At 37.3% G+C, this 21,552-nt stretch overlaps 1 protein-coding gene across 32 annotated transcripts in view; it reads left to right on the forward strand.

The window, feature by feature from the left end:
* Positions 1-21,552, forward strand: part of RBFOX1 (RNA binding protein, fox-1 homolog 1) — a 1,116,883-nt gene that overhangs the window by 1,048,098 nt on the left and 47,233 nt on the right. For 26 of the 32 annotated variants that reach the window (XM_017733908.1, XM_017733905.1, XM_017733909.1 and 23 more), the window contains 2 exons: positions 4,569-4,649; positions 21,048-21,180. In XM_017733908.1, the coding sequence (XP_017589397.1) occupies positions 4,569-4,649; positions 21,048-21,180 (214 nt within the window). The remainder of the gene's footprint in view (positions 1-4,568; positions 4,650-21,047; positions 21,181-21,552) is intronic. The other 6 variants (XM_017733911.1, XM_017733912.1, XM_017733904.1 and 3 more) reach the window with 1 other exon arrangement.

Here is a 21,552-nt window from a genome sequence, read left to right on the forward strand (position 1 = left end):
ATGTATTCAAGAGAGAGGCTGTAGAGGCTCTCTTTAAATTCCCTAGTCAGAAGGGACAATAGAAGCTAACACACACTATTATTGTACAACAGGAGCCTTTTATTAGGTGTTTCTGATCTATTTCTGTGAGACATTTTGAAATAATCCATCACAGAACAATATTTCAGACCACAACAAGAATAGTGCTATTTCTGTCTGAAAATGCCAATATAAAATTACACTTTTAGAACAGCAGATCGAGAGTGGAGATGGATTGCTTATGAGGATCCTTGATACACTTGCAAATCTCCTGATTTGTTCATGAGAGATGCAGTTTTACAGTTTTCTTCATGCACTGAACAGCAAAGCGTTTAGGAATAATAGTTGTTGCAAAAGGCACAAAGGAACAGAGTGGTCAGAATGACCAGAACTAACTCAGGGAGCCCTGGCTATCATCCAGCTGGACTGGGACAAAAAGAAAATGAAAAAAATTAATCGCTGAATGCAATAAAGAATGTATTTTTTAGATTTAGATTAGGCTCTTAAAATAACACTTTATATTAATATAGGCAAAATGAGATACAAATAGCTTCAGTTTTTATCCACGTTTTCCTGTGGCTTTGTTTGCATTTTTTTGTTTGTAAATAGTATTATGAAATGGATGAACTGATACTTAGTAGTGAGAGGCAGTAAGAAGCTCCTTTTGGTAGCACAAGAGAAAAGAATATGTGTAAAGAGCAGCTGATTTACCTGGAAAGCTGAGAGCACAATGGATTAGAATAATGTAATCATGACTAAATCTCCTTGTATGTGGTAAGTTACTTAGTTCCTCTATTGCAAACACTCATTTTGGCTACCTGTGCACTAAAACCCAGCACAGACCAGCCCTGCATATTGAGCTGATTAACTCCTGCCACTGAAAATGCTTACCCTCACCATGAAGGCAGCAGTTGGATGCTGTAGAGAACTCAGCACCACTGTCACTCTCCAGTTCTTCAAAGAGCTTTCTGTGAAGCTGTGCTTCCTTAGGGTTGCTGGAGGGAGAACATTTTTCCCCTGGGTCTCACTTTGTTATCCTCCAGGGCAAACCCCCAATAAGTAATGTGTGTCCTCTTCTTTTTTGTAATTCCCCCCAAATTCTTGGAGAATAAGTAACAGCGCTGTAAATTGCAAACTTTTGTTTCGTGAGCCAAGGTCCTAATGCCATGTGTATGGGGAGGTGGTGCATTGTAAGCTCGGGTTCTCTGTCATGGTATATAACCTTTAAACCATTGCCAGGAGAGCTTTCTAGAAGTTTCATCTCCTTCCTGTGGCAGGAGAGAGCTGGGCCCGTAATCGAGGCTGTGCACCCAACAGCATGATTTACACCAACAGCATGATTTTAGCTAATGGTATGTGGTTTTTTTCTGCAGAAAATGTTATTTCAGTTTATACTTCCTCAAACAATACCATAAGAGATTCCAACTAATTTTTAAAATTCTTTTAAACTAATTGCAGATCTTTACTTTGAAGCTGCCTGTAGTGCTGGCTACACAGTGTTTCCAGTTAAAAGCTATTTTTAACAGAAGGGGTTTAAAAATCCTCTATAATTTAGTGGGTGAGTCCACATATTGTTGATCCTTGGTGTTCCTTCTTGGCTCTTGGAGTATTTGAGAAATACAGTGATTTTTTTTTAGCTGTGGCATGAGGCTAAACACTTTACATGAGGCAGTGAGTACTCTGCAGCACCACGAGTACGTTGGTATTTCTGTAGATTAGTTTGTATGCATCATGTAAATAACTGTACACAAAAAACTTATTTTTAAAAGTATGAAAAAAGGAGGGAAAATGCATTTAGTCAGAGATCTTGAAACCACTGGGAACTGAATTTCAAGTATTCTAAAAATATCAATGACTGCACATCACCTTTTTTTACAGCCTGAATATTTTTGGAGTAATTATTTCTCAAAATAACTATGGTGCTTCAGCAAAGGACCTCATCAAACAGTGCATTCTTAATCATGGGCTGGAGGAGAAAACAGTGGAGGAAGAGAAGAATGAGTGGGAATAGTCTTTGATCTTGGGAAGCCTGGTTTTGTCTGTGCTGCCAGGCAGCATTCCAGGGGTGAGGGCTGGGTCTCTGCAGTGTTCCTTCCCCCAGGCTGGTCCCCTCAGTGTCCCCTCTGCCACTGCTCTCTCAAAACTCTATATTAAAATCCCCTTTCTTAAAAAAAAAAAAACCACCAAAAAACAACTCTTTTATTCCATCACACTAGAATTTAGTGTTCTGGAGGAATAGTAATACTTTTTTTCCCCATTGGGGAATTTATAGGTTGTTTCTGTGTTCTGAGGTTTATCCAAGATCTTACTGTAAATAATTCAGTCTTCCCTCAGTTGTATTAATTGCAATTTAAATATTTTTAATACCAAAATTAGATGCAGAAGAAATAATCTTTTCTTACTAAAGTCGATTAAAAAGTTCAATATTTTTTCTCACAAAATCTAATAATAATGTTTTAGTTATCAGTATTAATTTTATGTACAAATTCAAAGGCAGATTGTCAAAATATAATTAGAAGGCTCTATGCAAGAAATTAAATACATTCTAGTAGCACAGATGAAAAAAGCATCTGTTTTGAAGTACTTTAATTAGAAATTAGATGACTAGACTAGGGAAAATTAGATTTGTATAAGACAAAATCAGACGAAATACAAGAATCTTAGCTGCAAAGAATAGGAAAATACCTATGGAGCATGGAGGAAGCCAAGTGTTATCTGGGCTTTACAGTGAATAATGTAAATAAACTGTAACCTTTGATTTCTAAAAATATTTTTATCTGTTTTCTAGACATACTTGAAGTCATTATTGTTGTATTACTCTTAAAACCTAATGAAAATGACTGATTTTCCTAATGTGTTTCTCTCAGCTGGATGAATGCCTCTGGGTCTTCAGCTCACTTTCATTTTCAGGCTTCTGCAGTAGCTCAAGTTTTAAAGCATCTGTGGTGTTAAATTCATCCATATTCCATCATACACATTCCTGGGGTCAAAGGAGCGTGTGGATGGGGCCTCTTTATTTCATAACCTGAAAATGCTGCTTGTAGTTAGGATCTCAATAGGTTCATGTTCATTTGCCAGCTTCCACATGAGGGCTGAAGGCTGAGAGAGATATCAACATATCAAAGGGGGAAAAATAGCTTGTTTTATGTTTTATCTTTTATATTAGCCGTGGATGGCTGGAAAAAAGGAAGCATCTCTAAATCCTGTTAGTTAAGGGTATGCTATTGTCTAGGAAGGTTAGAAGCATAGTAATTAATGAGATTTCCAGTAGTCACAGTCTTAGTTAAATTGCATAAATTACAAGAATTATTTTATTACTCTCCAGTATTTCCAGTATTTCTCCTTCAAGTGACAGCTGCAAGCAACAATCAAAAAACTGGTTAATGGCAGAAATTTTTTACAAATACTTGTTCAAAGAACTCTGGCCTGGTGAATGGAAGTTGAGAATTGCTCCTGCAATACTGTGGAAAACGTATTTGTACTTAATGCTGTCCTTCCAAGCACATTGGACTCTGCTGTTCCATTGCATGTCAATGCACAGTCACAAATCTCCATGTAGATTTGATGGGTTTGAATTGTGTGATTCAAAAATCCTGACAGCTTGAAGCATGTCAGTGTATGTGTATATAAAATCCTGTGTGTGTAAATACAGATATATGCACATATATCTGCAAAACCAGATGTCTCATATCCCACTTTTCCTCGTGGACTGTATTCCAGAAGTGCAGAAGTTTCTTTCCTAGTTTGAAAGTGCAGTTATTTCTGCCTCTGATCAATGCTCAATCTGTATTCAGCCAAGACTGTTAAAATACAATTTTAAGAAAAACTGAGGTGTTTTAAGTTCATTTAAAAGAAAAAAAGGAAAAAACCTGAAACTTGTGTCATTTGTTCAAAATGAGCACTGCAAAAGTGTTGGTTTAAATGGATTTGGTTATTGCTTTTACTTTTATTCCTTTGGGGAAAAAAAAAAATATATATATATTTTGTTTTATCTGGTTTTGTTCTTAATCCCAAACCCAGCTTATTTACTGGAAAGTAGCTCATATTTGTGCATTTCTTTGAGCAAACAATACTGAATTCAGATGTGTCAGTGATCACTTAGTGATAATGGGAGTGATGTAACCCAGCTCATACCTGGCCTGTCCTGGGAATGCTGCACATGATTTTCCTGCTGTGTTGGCTTGAGGAGCCTCATTCCAGCCAGGGCCAGGGAGCTGAGGAAGCAGCAGCCGGGTGGGGAGGGTGGGTGGGTGGGTGCTCCCACGGGCAGCAGATGTTGGGAGAAACAGGGTGAGAGGGAGCAGCTGGGCGAGGTGCCGGTTCCCGCGGGGTAGCGGCGCTGATGGTGTTTGGGGCATGCCTGTGTTCTGCTTTCTCCAGTGTCAAACTGTGTTTATTTGGGCTCTTTCTGCTTTGAAGCCAAAGGACAAAAAGCGCCCCTGGTTCAGTGCACTGCTCCGGTTGTGACTTTATATCTGTTTTGAGATGCAAACTGAGGTTTAGTTGAAGTGTTCCGAAACCAGATACCACTCTCTCTCTCTTTCTTGTAGGCAGGGTGCTGCTGTGCCAGGCAAACCAGGAGGGATCTCCCGTGTACAGTGCCCCCAGTTCACTAGTATACACATCCACAAGTAAGCTAGTGTTATGGCTCGTTTTTTGTTCTGTTTTGTGACAAAAGCACATTAATGTGAATTAAGCCCCCTAAAAATGTCAACTTTCCCAACAGTTCTTGTTCAAGTAAATGTGGTGTTTATAAACTTATGTAAGTAATGTCAACAGATAATTCAGTGTTTTCAGTTGTATCTTTATTCTCAAAATATATTTTATTTAAAAAAAAAAGAAAAAAGGAAAAAAAATTGCCTATATTGCGATGTTGTACAAAAATGGTCAAAAGTTCTACAGTAACAGTGACAGTTTTTGGAATCCAGTACTGTTGTGTGCTCTGCATTTCATGTAGAAGATGTTGTGTTTCTTCTTCTGTCCTGCTCACAACTGTGATTTAATACACAAAACTCCTGTTATCATGCCACCATTTGATTGGGTCAGGAAGCAAATAGATATGAAGTCTTTTTTTGCAAAAGGAGCAGCCTGTATGAAAGGGGGCATTTTGAGCCATAAGAAGCTGCCCTAATAAAAAGAGCAGAGACGAGCTGACATGATGGATGCTGCCATCAGCCATTTTTCCGTACAAAACTTTGGAGTAGAGATGTGTCCTCTGAAATTCTGAGCAGAAACCTCTTCTGAGAGTGTTTTATATTGGATTGGTGGTACCACTGATGCTCATTCTGGCATCTAGTGGGATGAGAAGCCTGGAGCTGAATGCAGAGCAGTAACTGCTGCTCCTAGCAGCCCTGGCTCTGTGTTCATTGTAGCCCTCTGTAAAGAAAATACATGGTCTGATTTAACAACATTATCAGGTATGCTCTTTATGAAGATTTTATTCAATCTAGAATGCAATTCTACTCTCTTAGAGCTTATCTAGACTACTAACATAATTATTACTTTAGATTAAAACCAGGAATGAGGACAAAAGAGTTCCATAGCGATCATCTCTACAGTCACGTAGTTCTCTTATGTCAAACGTTATCAATGGCATCCCTAGAGCTGCAGCTGCAGATACATATGGGATCAGGAGTCTGGAGTCTACAAATGCATAGTGAGCTAACCAAATGTATCAAGTGTTTTAAATTGCAAATTAAATTGTCAGTTAAGTCTGCATTTGCTTCCAGGTGCTCCAAGAATATTTTCTGGTATGTCACCTTTCCCTAGAAGTGGGGTATTTTTACTTTTTTAGTAACACAGAGATATGAAGTACTTACAGTTTAAATTAGTGCTCCCTTTTGGACATTTTAAGAGCTCTCCTCCTTTTTGACTGACAATCGTTTTCCTAGAAAATGATCCAAACATTTCACTCATCTCACTATTAGGGAACTTCTTTTAGAGAAGAGGGGGCAGTGTTGGTTATAATTTTCTGAAAATTGCTTTTCTTTGAAAGCTTTTCATAAGTTTAACCTGTTGCTCCTATTGCCTCACTGAGTGGTACCCCAGGAATTTTATTTCTGGGATTGCTGTTTCTGTCAGATGATATTTCCACTAATATTGACTCCCTAAAGAGACCCTGTGAGCAAGCTGAGCCCTGGACTTCACTGTTTCCTTTATGTCCCCTGAGTCAGTCCCGTTGAAAAATCTTATTTTGCAGTGGTGCTCCTTGAATAATGATATCCTAACAAACACCTGTTTGTTTTCAATTCTGCCAAATGCATAAATAAACAGGCTTTGCTTATCTGCCTCCCACTGGGCAATGTGTAATACACAGTTTCATAACAGACATTGCTGGTAGCCCTCACAGTAGAAATTACTACACTTTTGTTGAATCTGTGTGTTTGCAAGTCATGATTTTTCTTTTATTATCTATAGAATTTCATCTTGCCAAAACGCAGTTTCCCCCTCAGGGTCACAACTCCTAATAAACCCAAAATTACTACAATTACTAAATATTGTAATTAGGTTTTTTATTTCTCCTTATTACAAAACTTTCAATAAAGATGTAAAATAGCTTCATTTCTTTAGGAAATTCCACTAGAAGTGAATAGAAATAAAGGCTGACTTTCGTCTCATTTCTTTTATTAGTTTAAAGATCTTCTATATTCCATTTTTGTGCACATTTGTAATATTGAAATTATAACTGAAAAGTCAACATTAGTGTCTAGGAGATGAATACTTGTACTATTATCATGCCATGTAGGCAACAATATTGCAGCCTTCCTTTTTGAATAATTTGTTAATCGTTTATTCTGTTACTGCTGATATTGTAACTGTGTGATATTTTAGAACTGCTTACAGTGTAAGAATTAAGAGGTTTTCAATTTGTAATTGTTTTAACAGAAGGGAAAAAAAAAATCTGCTGAGATTTTTCTAAAGCCATCTGAGATACCTGAAGTTCACTATGTGCTAATGGCATTTAGGAATTTTCAGATATTTGGAAGAGGGTAGTCTCCATTTTTCAAAGTGTTGTCTAACTTTTCCTCTTTTGCTCCTGAGTTATAATGTATGATGGACTGAAACATGGTTGTAAGATGTATTTTTCTTAATTTGGCTAGCTTGGCTTCTCACTGAACTTTTTTGGTTTGTATTTGTACTGGCCACTGGTAGCCTCTGATGACTCTGAGCACCTTTACCCATTGGCTCTGCAGAAAGCAGACTGCAATTCTTGGAGCTCCTCCTTCCCTTCTGGTATTTTATTTCTCCAGGATATATTTTATGTATCACACTGTACATTTCCCAGCACAATGATTAGTTACACCTCTGAATATGTCAGGAGATGGGAACGTGGTTCTGCTTCCTTCCATCACTTCTGGCCCTTCGCATAATACAGAAAGAAATGAGCTGTTTCTCCTGCAAGCAGTGGAACAAATCAGCAGCAATAGTCTCTCATGCCTCATCTGTTCTCTTATGCTGAAGGAGAAGATGGGACCTGGATCAGTTTTTCATTTGCACATCTATTGTTGGAATAGATCATTTGTCATGTAGAGAGCAGAGTTTCAGCATGCCAATGTGTTCCCATCCCTGGGTGGGACAGGTCCTTTGACAACCACAGCCAGAACATCCAGGCAGGCAACCTTGGCTGCTGTAGATTCCCATAGGATTGGCATCTCCAGGGCAGAACTGATACAACAGCTTTCAGTTAAATCCTTCATCACTACCGTAATGCAGACTGCAGACAAGTATTGAAAGGAGTTACATCCAGCAAGGAATGACTGGAGTTCACCAAATCCCCGTGAGTCAGCACTCACTGGAATCTTCCTAGAGGCCCAGGACATCTCTGAAAGTAAATGAAACAGTTTGGCTGCACGTAACTGACAGTCTCTTTTTGCCCTCACTTCTTTAGAATAGTTGCTTCCACAGGGAATTTTAAAGTCCTGAAGAAATTTGTATCTACTGGTAAATAAGAAATGTATCAAGAATAACTTTGGAACTTTTCCAAATTGATGCCACACAGTAGTAGGATCCATGAGAATACTAAGACCCTGCTGCTGGACGAAAGGAAGATTCAAAAGAAGAAAAAGGTTCTGTTCCTGAATGTCTGTATCACTGTTCTGCCAAGGACAGTACCACAGCTGGGTATGTATGGTTCAAAAAGGCAAAAATACAAATCTGAATTTATGCAGTAACTTTTAAAAATTGTTTTGTGCCTATTTCCCCCATTTTTCTATAATGTAGAAGTGCCTGAAAATGTGAATGAAGTAGAAGCTCATGAGAGCAAAGCATGGAAGGAAGAAGATACGAAGTTGTAGAATTGTAAAGTAATTCTGGTTGGAAGGACCAGGGTGCACCAGGGCACCTCTAAGGATGGAGATTGTGCACCCTTATGGGCTCATCTGTTCCAGTGACTGAAGGTCCTGATAGTGGAAACCTCTCTCGTTGCAAGTCAAGTTTGTTGTCCCTTGTCTTCCCAGCATGTGCCTGGCTCTGTTTCACTGATAATCTCTCTGTCCTTTGTGGCAGGGTATGGAAGAGGAGATGCATTTCCCGTAGAAATCCTTGTGCTCTGGACTGGCTCCCAGCATTCCTGAGCTCACCCAGCCCTTGCTGGTGTGGTGAGGCAGTAGGCTAAAGCTGTGCATCCCATTCCTCAGGAATGTCCATCTGTGCCTACCCAGGCCCCATGGAGGGTAATGGGAGAGAGATGGAATTTAAAATTTAAAGGGAAGTTCAAAGGCAGCTAAATATTTTTTACTCTTTAAATCAGCACTCTGATCTCTGAAACTTTTAGGCTTTATTTTAGCTCCAAGTGAGTGTGTAGCTACTAGTGGGTTTTTCTGAGTACATATTGAAGGGACAGTTCATTTTAGCTACATGAGTAGCTCACATGTGTGGTAAAATATTTTAATTTTCTACATGCCTTTGTTCAGAATGATGTGCAGATGAACACCTCTATTTCCCTAATGTTTAGCCTGCCCATAAAAGAGAATTTTGCCTTGACTTCAATGAGTACATTTTAAACTGAAGTCACTTTTGGCTTAGATTCCCTAAACGTTAGAGTTGTTTCATCTTCAGTAAGCCTGCTTATCAGCTCCTAAATAAATCTTTCTTACTGCAATCAAGTGATAGAAGTAAAAGAAGAAAAATATGAAAATGCAGAAATCCGATACTAATTAGTTTTATTTTATCATACTCAAGGTCAAATGAAGTTGATGGCCCATTTTTTAATTGATATATTGATTACAGTTTTGGAAGAAGTGGTGGTGGAATTCAGCAAAAATGATTGAGGTGGTACAAATGCTTATAAATCTGTCCCACATTGTTCGTGTTCTTTAATTGTAATTGTCTGATAAAACTTCCATCAGTTTCTGTAATTAACCTAATGGTCTAAATGAATTTCCAGATCACTGGTTATTCATTTCAATATAGAAAATGCCATTACATTGAGTTTAATTAATCCTAAGTAAGTTCACAGTCTATTGTACCATTGGAATAGAATTTTATTGTTTTAACTGTTTAAATTATGAATATGATTTCCTCTCATCTTGTTTGTCCCATTTATGGACTTGAGTGCTAATTTTCTATTCATGCTAACATAGCATAAACCCCTTATAATTAAAATATTTAAAACCCAATGCTCTTCAAGCATGCATCCTCAAAATATCAGTGTAGATGTTTTTTTGTATTTATTGTTTCAACTATTTTTAAACAGAATTCAGTCAGTGCCAAACTCATAATCCCATGATATGCCCATATAAGAACATCTTATTTGTCTTGATATTCCTTTCACAGAAGTACATGTGACAGATAAGCACTCACCAGAGAATACTTTTGCTTTGCGTCAGACAGATATTAAAACAATAAACTATGTTACCCTGGGATTTTAGCTTATGAGCAACCAGGAAACAACAAGGCAAAGATGAGATGTTTTTGAAAGGTGGGAAGGCACTTCTTTTGGAAAATTCCCTGGAAACCTTTGGTCCAGTAATATTTTTGACAAGAAATATTTTTAATGCTAAAGTTTGTTTTTTTGGGTTTTTTTTAATCAGGAAAACATGCTTCATTCCTTCAGAGGAGACATTAGATATGTTCCAAAATTATCCCCATATTCCTACTATTCCAGGCATTATGTGCTAGGAGAGAAGAAAAATCTATGGTACAAGCATAAAGTATTAATTTCATGATATGGGAATTTTGTTCTCTGTTAAAAATATCACCACTTACATATAGCAGGCAGATGTCCTAGTTTAAAAAGATTTTTTTTTTTCCTGTGGGTGTTTTAATTCATAGATGGAGGATGGTTCAGGATCTTGCTTATAGAATAAATAAGGAAAATCATAAATACACATTTTATATTTATAAAGACCACATCCAATAGTAGGATTTACTGTATTTGAGGACTCATTGTGATACAGAAATGAAAATTAAGTCAAGCCTGTCTGTGCAGTATGTCCTTGCTTTAGAAGTAGGTTACTTGGCTCAGGAATATTAGTAAACCACCTAAAAACTGCTGTATGAAACCATTTTCATGTTTCTTGTTTCAGTGAAGACATTCCAGGTTTTATTTTCCTGTGGCATTCTTAATGGATTGAAGGAAGACCTTTGACATTTCTATTATGTTCTGGGATATTTTCAATACCAAGAAAATTACACAGGGAAAATAGAAATTTTCAAAAGGTGATTCAAAGTGCGCTTCTGAGACAAATCATTAGTCGAAGCATTTGGTTTAGAAACCTTGATTCCGTTGATTTTGTCAGGTTTAATCTGTTGCACACATGTAATTACCTGAAAATTATACTGTAATGATGGTAGTTTGCTGACGCTCCAAGCAGCTGCAGGGTAGGTGCTCCTGGCACTTGGTGTATCCTTCTCTGGGTTTTGTATGTCACTCATGACTGACCTCATTCAATCCAAATGGACATATATTGCAATGACATCAATGATTCATTTGTTCTGATTTTATTGTTGTAGTTTTTCTTAATTTAACTGTTTGGTAGGCTTGCCAATTTGAATTAGAATATGGGTCAGGAATGGTTTAAAAGATGAGTATTTATATGGTATAAATAATTTGCCGGCACTACAGTATTTCTGAATTGAATGTAGGAAGGTTCTGCAAACTAAATTTTTAATTGGTCTGTTTTCTCTTAAGGTGAATTGGGATGGCAGGTCACTTCATCACTAATGAAATATACATCAGTGGATTGTATTTACACGTTGGTGGTTTTGTCTGCTTTTTACTGCTTCATAGGAAACAGAGCAGTCCTGCAAAGGAGGCTGTGATTGAACCAAATTAACCATTGTAGGGCTGCAATTCCTGACTGAGGGTGCAAAACTCCTGCCAAAGGGAAATGTCCATACATCTGGGAAGAGCAATCACACATATCATTTCCAGGCTGCAAACACCTTATTACTGAACATTTAGGGGTCAAACTATCTTTTGATGCACTTCCTGAATTAAGTGCCTTTATTTATGAAGAGAATCACCCAGCAGTAACCAGGAAAAATGTGCCAAGTGCCCTTCCTGTTTGTATGTTAAATACAGGGGGTTCAGATGAAGGCTTGAAGAAAGAAGATACCAGTAGTAAGTAGGAAGGGAATGGCTTTCCCTAATTCCCTCCCCGATGTATAAAAGTGTAGAGAAATATTGATGTCGTCTCATGTTGAAATGTCTTTAGAAGGTTTTTAAACACTGTTCTGGACCATTGTGTTGGGCCTTGCTTTGATGCAGGATAACACCACTGATTTTCAAGTAAGATAAAAATAGTACAAAATTTTTAAAAATTAAGTAAAACTGTATTCATATATTGCATTATGTTCTTCATTTAAGTATCATCCTGTTTTTAACTGTAAAGTGGACCTCTTTGGGGATTTGTTTTTTTTTAGTAGTGTTGCCTGGAATTATTCCTACAACATTTTTTATGTTCTATATCAGTATGCATTGTCTTTCTGTAACTATTTTCAGGATAACTCTTGTTTTACCTCCTGTCTATCCATATTTTAAATGGTGACTTATAAGTCATCACTAAGATATATTGTACGTGTCCAAAATCTATAAACATGGCTTTCATTTCACTCCCACAAATGTTTTTAAGGGCCTTGCTGTTTACCCTCATTCCTCTGTTGATCTGTTCAGTGCTGGAGCAGTGTGTCTGAACTAGCAGGCTTAGGAGTTTCGGAAAGAGAGACACGTCCTGAATTGTGTCACTGAGTTTTTTTCCACTTATGCACAACCCTACACGTGGACAGGGGGAGATGGCTGGAAATATAGTGAGTTGTGGGGAGTGTCTCTGTCCTTTACTTCAAATAATAAAAATTGTGCGTGGCCAGGGACAGTTGGGAACTCGGGTGCCTCCCCTTGGTGTCCTGCTCTTGGTGGACACACAGCACTTGGCCACTGGCAGCACTTGTGGCTAACCCGTTATGTAGGGCAATAGGATTGTTTGGACTTAGTCCTCTCAGTAGGCAGATAAACACTGAGAATTACATTTAGTAATTACGTTTTCTATGTACACTGTATTTACATAGTGAGAATTACATTCAATATTATTTTGCATCGTGTTCTGTGATGCAGTTGTACATCAGACCCCTTTGTGCACAGTCCTGGATGCCGCCTTCCAAAGTCTCCCTGGCCTTGCACCTCTGCTGTGTCACTCATTCTTAGTACCAGACACACAGTGTTGACTGTACATCTCAAATCATCCTGTCTGTCAGATAGCCAACTCTTAATTTTGTGCTTTTCAGTTTAGCCTGTAAGATTTGGTTTCAAATAAAGGCACACCTTAGTGTCACTATTTTGTGATGGCTGTTATTGAATCATGGCTCTCAGAACCATGCTGTGTACAGCAAAATTCAACCTGAATTTCACAGATAGTAAGTGCTTTTTAGAAATTTACATTTTTAGTATCAATATGACTTTGCAGGTGCAATTCTTTGTTTTGGCAATTTTTCCATTATGGTTTGGATTAGGTTAACAGCTGGGTTTTTCCTCTATTACTTCCTGCCTAAATTGTTCCCAATGGATTCTGACAATGCTCTTTTTACAGTTTAATAATTTTGTTGAGCTTTAGGAATCCTTGTATGATCCAAACAGTATTTCTTGTCACTAAATAACTGACTTTCATAAAAACTCAAATCACTAATTTTTGTCATCTCTTTATAGCAGTGCTACTCTTCATCCAGCTTTCCACAACCATGGCCTTTTTCCTTTGTCTCGGAAATGGTGCTTTGTTAGACACGGGATTTCTTCCATTTGCTTGAAACGTATAGCTGTCCAATAACTGGGAACACTAGACAAGATATTGATCACTTTGATCATCTATATTTGAAGATTGTTCTTTAATTTAAGATCAAACGTGTCTTCTCTGATCTCTACTGTTTCTTTTCCTTTATGGCCTGGGTGCTTTGTTTTTACCTCCTGAGCTTTTTCTTCTTTGTTAGTCATTTCTTTTGTGAAAAGCCAACTATTCCTTGTACCTCAACTATTTGTAATTTCAGCTATGCAGTACTCTCATTTTGATTTTCAGTACATCATAAGTAATTTAACCACCACTCAGAGCTTTTTTTTAAATTCAAAGGCGTATGTTGTTGTCATTACATAGCTTTACAAAAGAGTATTCAGTCATCTTAGCTGTTCCTTTGTATCCCTTCATGTCCTCCATTTTCTTCTGCTTGTTCTTGGAAACCCCTTGATGTGTTAGGGTGATGTCAGGCGGCTGCATGTGCCAGTTAAAGAAGATGAGGTATAAGGGAACTTCTGATAACCGCAGAATCACCAAATGACTGAATCTGAGTGGCTGAGGTTGGAAGGAGCTCTGGAGACCATGTTGTCCACCCCCTGCTCCAGCAGCAGAGCCTCGAGCAGGCTATCCAGGACCACGCTCAAACAGCTTGGGAATATCTCCAAGGATGGAGATCCTACAGCCCCTCTGGGCACCTGTGCCAGTGACCAGTCACAGGGAAAAAGCTTAGGCAGGAAGATGAGACACTTTCTAGGCTTGGGTGTCAAGATTTTGCTCAGAAGGTTATAAATGAATGGCATATCATGGTAGCATTCAATATATATTGAAACCAATAGTGGATTGTTTATTGGTACATGAGAAGAGATGAAACAAAAAGAATAGTTCCATATGGACTTTAAATAGTTGCAAAGGAGACAGTATATGGAAGTCATTGAAATAATAGATCAATTAGATCTGAGAGCAACTTTACGATAACCAAATGAAGTGTTTTGTTTGAACAGTTAAGTGTCTCGCTATAATTTAACATAGGGATAAGCACATTAAATGGTAGGTTGCTTTTTACTGAAATATTTAGGTGATGGTTTTTTGTGTGCATTTGATTACAGTTTGGTATGGAAAAATCTAAAAATATGATTCTTCCCATGTCTGAGGCTGAAATATTTGAAGGCAGTTTTTTAAAGCAGTTGTCTGTCCCTTTCTAGAAATATTTACTGATATGTCAGTATAAAAAGTTTCACCAAATTTATGTGAAATTTGGTGCTAATTTGGATTTGATGGGAAACTTAATGCAGTAGTGTTGTGTAAAGGGATTCAATTACAGTGTGCAGTGTTTTGTAAGTAACTGTCTTGCATAAAAAAGTTAATTAATCAGAGCTGTGTCAATTTCCTTGTGCCATGTCAATTTGCAGTAAGGTAATTAATCACTAATCGCCCAGCGTGCAGCAAACTAAGGGACAATCCATGAGTCATTTGTTGTTATTTTTTTCCAAATAAATGGCACACAGAGCCATGAAGAAACACATCTTGCCTTTCATAATATTTTTATCGACAGTTTTGCATGTTGTAATAGACTGCAGCAACAAGCAGCTGTAGTTCAATGGAATATGAATATTAAAGAAACAAATGAGAGCAGATTTATAGGCCATTGCTTTTTCTGTTATGTCAGTTTTGAGATTACACTGAGCAAATGAACAGTGAAAAATTACTCTTCCATGTGGAGAATGGTGATTAGACTTGTACATTAATTAGAGATTTTTGTTTTCCTTTTTAATGCATTTCAAATGAGAATGTCCTATAAGTAGGGGTTTCTCCAAAGTACAGATTTATTCATTCCTAAACAACAGTGTATTATACTGGCATGTATTTTTCTACAATAGTAAGGAAATAATAATTCCATGATTTTAAGTATGGTTCAAAAAATAAATAGCTTGTGAAAGAAAGAAGTAGAAGTGACCAGTTGTGACTGTGTTTGATGTGTATGGGAAATTTACTTTGAATGCAGTTAATTCACAACTAGAACCCAGGGAAAATCATCTCACAACAGTGACAGGTGGAGAAGTGTATTTTCAGCCTGCTAATTTTAAACACTGTGAACTTTCTAAAGATTTTTTTTTTTTTACCCTGAATTTGAAGTGTGTTTATGTACATATATTTATATGTCATTTAAATACCTTTTCATGTTAAAATCTGTGTTAACAGAGCTTACATTTTGCTTGCAGCATGCTTTGGTCTGTGTATTTAAATGCACAAATCCTCTTTAGCACAGTGTTTATAATTCTTTCAAAGAATGTCACTTAATAATACTTATTACTATTACAGTGAAGGGAAAACACAGCACACATTGGGATAAACTGCTGATTCTGTTCCTGAAATCTCAGATAATATCATATAGATTATTCTGCTTAGCCTTTCTCAGCATGCTACCCATTATTTCTCTTTGTTTTTAATTTATTGTGTTTCCTCAACGGGGTTCCTCCTGAACCATGGGAATAATGTAAATGTGTCTCCCTGTCTTTCTAGCAGTTAAACTGCGCCGCAGTAAATTAGCGATAAACTGATTCAAACACGATGTAACATTAAAATTCTTCACCATAAAACATTTGCAAACTCTTGGTGGCAGATGACCTGCTACTCTGTGCAGAGGAGGAGAGATTAGGAGTGATGAGAGGTAGATCTGCTCATCTATTTTGATGGCACACCTTTCTTGGGGCATATGGCACCCTCATACAAATTCAAACCGCAGCACAAATGTGAAGAATAATTGCCCATTAAAGTGGCTGTATATTTTTATGTCTTTGATACAAAATCTGCCCCCTGTTGTTTTTTGCATCTGCTGCTCTTTCATCTATCCCAAAGCTTTAAAACTTTAATACACAGTGTATAACCCTTAAGTATTTTTTGCCAGGTTATATTCCTCTGTTTGAGAACTCAAGCTTTTCATTGTTCTTTCAGTCTTTGTTTTCCCAGGCCTGTGTTGAGATATGGTGCCTACAAAGTGCACCTCCCTGTCATGTTCATTCAATGAAAAATTAGTAAAACAAATGCTCATATTACATCTTCTGGGACAAATTAACGTTTGATTAAACTTCATCTGTGAACTCAAAGATTAAGTTTTTCTTCCTTATGCTCATATTTGCTTTTTCTGTAAAATCATTTGTTACCTATATTTTGCTGATATACTACCATGAATCCATGGTAACATGTTAATTCCAAAAGCCTTTTTATTTGCTTAAATGTGGCAATTTGCTGGCCATATTTCATATTTGAGATCTAAACTGAAGTTCCTGACAGTGATTCCATGTTTACAAAGTGTAAGAAGAGAAAAATTTGTAGACAATATTCATTGTAATAATTTTATTTTAAAATTTTATTTTCATTTAGGCTATAGTAGATGATTTATAGTATTTTGGATAATTATATTGAGCAAGGCCAAGGATTTCTACAGCATATTATTTATACTCTAATTTTTTTAATTTGAAAAAGTAAAATTGCAGAGTGACTGTAGGAACTGAGTTTTGTGGTTGCTGTTGTAGTCTCATTCATATTTGAATAGCTGAATGAATATAGAATGGATGGGGCCATTAGATGAAAATGTAAATTGTTTTCAATGGCTTGATGTTTGATTATATATTGTCCTTAGAAAAGTCTTTATAACCTCATGTTATCACCTCCTATCATCAATGTGCACTTGGAGAAATCTGCCTTTTCTCTGTCACAGATCAGAAGAATTCCAGTCATCAAATTACTTTGATGAATTTAAGCTACTTTTGCTTAGAAGTGGGCTCAGATGCTTCCCTGCTGAGAGTCAAACATATTTTCAACCCCATTATAATAGCATTTTCACTGACTGAGTTTCAGCAGTTTGGCACTGAGGCACTAAGGAAGGTTGACCTACAAACTGTAAGTCATTAAAACCCCTACCCCTCCTGGCTACTATATTCATTACTTTTGGGACTGGTTAATAGCATTTAATGCTTCCTGATGGGACAGCTCTTTTCATAAAACTCTTTTTATGAAGTCCATTCTTCAGTTGTGTTCTAATGCTGCCACTTGTGCTGGTTATTTTGGGGTGAGGATATTAAAAAGTTGGTAGCAAAATAAATTCTGTGGTTATTACATATTCCTACCTATCTGATTTCTCAGCTGGACTGAAGGAGCATAATGGGGTTTTTTCTGAACTCAAATCCAGGGCGACAAAATCTGTTGATTATTTTACCTCTTACCTTAATCTCTGACATTACTACCTGACAATAGAAATGTGTTTTCAGATACTCTGATTTTCAGACGGACCCAAAGCAATTTTTGGGATGGATAAGATTCTGTTATACATAAACTCAACTGTTAGACCTCACTTGATTGTAAGACCTTGCAAGGCTACTCTTAGTCCCATGTTTAGTTTCCATCATGTCTGATCCTCTTCATGACAGAACTGCCAATCACTGCTCTGCCTTCTACTAATTGCATCTTCAAGTTTTTTAGTGCTTTGTTTTACTTTAGACATTTTATGCTCTGTGACTTTATTGAGAGAACAATGCAAGGCAAGCGTAGCAAAACAATTACATTACTTCAGGCTTCTCATTCCAACTCATCCTTTGTGTTGCAGATCCTTCGAAAATGATGAAAAAAATCACTATCTTGTCTTAGCATCTCCCATGACTGAGCCTCCCATACAGGTCTTGGATTTGGTAAACTCTTACGGCCTAAGTGACTCTCCCTGCTATCTCAGTTTTCTTCCTCTTTCTCCTCTTTTGTTAAGAGAAGGCCTTTTTTCTCATCAAAATGTAACTCTTTTAAAAAAAATTATTTTTGACTCAATCATTGATGGGGTGCTCTGCTTTTCCAGTGACTTTTTTTGGGGAAAGCATTCACTGCCAGAGATTTAAGGTCAGTGACCCACCTTGTAATTCTTTCCAAAGTGTGACTGTGACTGTGAAGAATAAAGAGAATTTAGGATAAATGCTCAATTGTTGCAAAATATATATTTTAATATGTCTGTATGAAAGCTGGATTGAATGGTGCAATTCAAAGGAAAAAATGTTCGCCACATTAGAAGTTCATTCTTTCACAGAGGCATATCCTCAGTGTCTCCCAGCAATTCCAGTTGGTTTTAATTAGACTTATATTTATTCATTTCTTCCAGAAACCAAGAGATAGGCCCAGTCTTCCCACACGTGTGAGGGGTGTGGCTGTATGCAGGAGTTAGTTGGGAATTAATTTCAACAGAACATTTTACTGCAAAAAGATTGCTTAGGACAACTGCTGTAACTATTGCCAAATGTAGGTGTTCAGTACAAGGAATTAATTACGGTAACAGATCTCTGGGCAGGGCTTTCCAGGCCATGTCTTGCAAGCCCAGGATGGTATTTCATATCTTACTTTGCTTGAGCTTAGGCTGTTTTGGGGTTAGCTGGATTTTCTCTACCACTTCTGTTCTTCTCGTGGAAGTCTGTTTTCTATCAATAGTTAGAAAGCTACAGATGCAAGTGAAGAAACTCTGAGGTTGTAAGACTGAATTTTTTTTTTTTTCGTAATTGCTATTTAGGTCAGAGAAATCTCTCTTAATTTTGACAGTTTAAGAGTGTCCCTAAAGACTATAGTTTATCATTTGACATGTCCACCATTTCAGATACCAATTTTTCCTGGCCATTCTCTCAAGTCCATTTGCCTAAGCAAACTCTTCTCAGCACTGGTTTGTTGGGTTTGTTTCTTTTTATTTATTTAGTTTCATTTTTGTTTTTTTAAGACACAAATTGACTATCAATTTATTGGAGAAACTTCTAGAAATGCCTATTAGTTGGAAAGGAGTGATTTTTCTATGGCAGGCAGACTACAGCTGAACATCACTTACACAAAGATAACTGGACTGGATTAGATCAGTTCTCCATCTAGTCCAATAACTCTGTTTGGGAAGGAGCAAAAGCTGGATGCCCAAAGAAAAGTTGTAAGACTGGAGGGAGTGTGTAGGTCTTTAGTTTCTTTGAACATTATGTAAATTTATCTTGTGCATTTTCCTTTGCAAATTGCATTATTTTTTATACAAGGCTGTATACTTGGAAAGGAAAAGGACAACAGTTAAGTGGTTCCAACAGAAGGTCATAATTCTGTCACTACTGTATTTACACCAGTCCATACTCAATCTTATTGAATATACAAAGTACTTACAGCATCCAAATTTCACATATACATTGTATATGTTGTTTTTCCTTAAGAGAGATGTTTTCCAGTACAATTCTTTTAAGAATTCTTAAATGCAGTTGCTTGCAGAGTTATCAACAGAATATCAAGTTCTGCAAGTTCATCTCTCTGATTTTGACACATTCATTTCATATTCCTTATAAAATATGGTATTTTTACTCTCTGAGACAGATCTAATTTATTTGTATTGCCATAAGATTGGTTTATGTTGTATCACAGACATGTAAATCTTAGCAGAATTACTGTGTAACCTTTTTGTCAGTGTGAGGGACCTAGCAAAGCCCCAAAGCTACAGCAGAAAGGCAGTAATAGAGAAATCACCATAATTACAGTGTTTGCCTTCACATGTTCAGCCAGAAAGGCCTAAAAGTTGTGAATTTTTTCATTTTCTTTTTTTCAAGGTTCAAGGCTTCTTTAAAATTTGATGCTCAATGAAGACTGAAATAAATGCATATTTCAGATTTGAAATTTTTTATACATCAGTATTTCCATTTGCTTGCTTTTTATTAGAGCTTTGCTAAGCAATGTTTGTTTCATTTCTTTATTTACATATTGAAAAAAAAAAATTCAACACAGTGAAGTACATCTGATGTAAGCTGAGTGCCAACAGAGCTGGATTTGATTTTTATCTGTCTCACTGATGGATTCATTCAAGAAATACCTGTTGTAATGTTGAGACGCAATATATGTACAAAGTACTGCTTAAAAAAACTGGCAGAGAAAGCAAAGTGGGAAATTTTGTTTGTTGTTTTGATGTTTTATTATTATTCGTTCAATTAAAAAGTTATCAAGAGATGTTTTACAGAACTTCTCAAGAGAGAAGTTTTACAGAACAAAAACCTCTAATACTGCATTAATGTTTGATTTCTTGATTTCAGTTTTTTGATTAAAATATTTTAAGTCTCACATGGAATGGTAATTAATGTTCACAGTTCCGATGACAATACTAAAATGTCTGAGTTAATTTCTTTGTTATATATTAAGTTATTTCTATTTGGTCTGAATATTACCTGGATTCAGATGTATTCCTAAAATATGCAAGTCTTGCCTTTGAAGGAATAAAAGGTACTGTTATGTACGTGGTGCAAGCCCAAAAAAAAGGGAAAAGAGAGGGAAAACTCTTTCCATTATTGCACAGTTAAGAGCCAGTTCATAATCAACTCTTGAGCAAAAGCAAGGCTCTGTTCAATTGGCAAAACCAGTGGATAATTTAGATGACTTGAGGTCACCTAAGTCTCTAATGTCTCAGCCCCACTCAAAACAGGGCTGACTTTAGAAGACAGATCCAATAATGTGATGCAAATATCTCTGACATTATAAATTTGAGCCTGAACTTGGACCTCAGGAGTCTCCTGGTAGCAGTGTTGGCTGAACCAGTCAACGCTCTTTTTAATAGTGTCTTCTGAGAAACTCCGATCCATATATGACACTGCCATCCAAATTCCCAGTTTGCTGCCTGCTGTTTGCATGCAGACATTTGTGTGAAAAGATGACTTAAAAGACTTTGGCGACTCCCTCGTCCAGCTACAGGCAAGCTTTTCTATAACCACAACCCCGCTGCTTGCTTCGGAACACGGACATTGCGTGTTAACCTCTGTTTTTTTCCCTCTGCAGTGCCAGGATTTCCCTACCCTGCTGCGACTGCAGCTGCTGCGTACAGAGGTGCCCACCTACGAGGCCGAGGTCGCACAGTGTACAACACGTTCCGTGCAGCAGCTCCCCCTCCTCCCATTCCAGCCTACGGCGGGTAAGGAGCTCGGCTTCCCTCACCTCTGGCTCAGCATGGATCCCGGGAGCCTGGGCACGGTTCCCGGCCCTGCTGCATGCGGGTCGTGCCTGCCCGGCACCGGCGCCTCGCACAGCGGCTTGAAAAATGACTGTAATTTGTACTGCCATGCTTGGTGGCCTTAAGCATTTCAGATGTCACATATTGTTATGTAAATGCTCCTGCAAACGGAGCGCTCTGGAACAGAGAGATTGTTTCGGCTAAAGGTATATTTTTGATGATTGCAAACATCTGGTTATTAAGGAGGTTGGATCGAGTTAACTTCTTTTTCTTCAAATCGCCTGCTGAAAGTTATCTGCACTCAAAAGCTTAGTGCTGTATTTATAGATATAT

The sequence above is a fragment of the Corvus brachyrhynchos genome, unplaced genomic scaffold (assembly GCF_000691975.1).
Source record: "Corvus brachyrhynchos isolate BGI_N302 unplaced genomic scaffold, ASM69197v1 scaffold5, whole genome shotgun sequence".
Lineage (NCBI taxonomy): Eukaryota > Metazoa > Chordata > Aves > Passeriformes > Corvidae > Corvus > Corvus brachyrhynchos.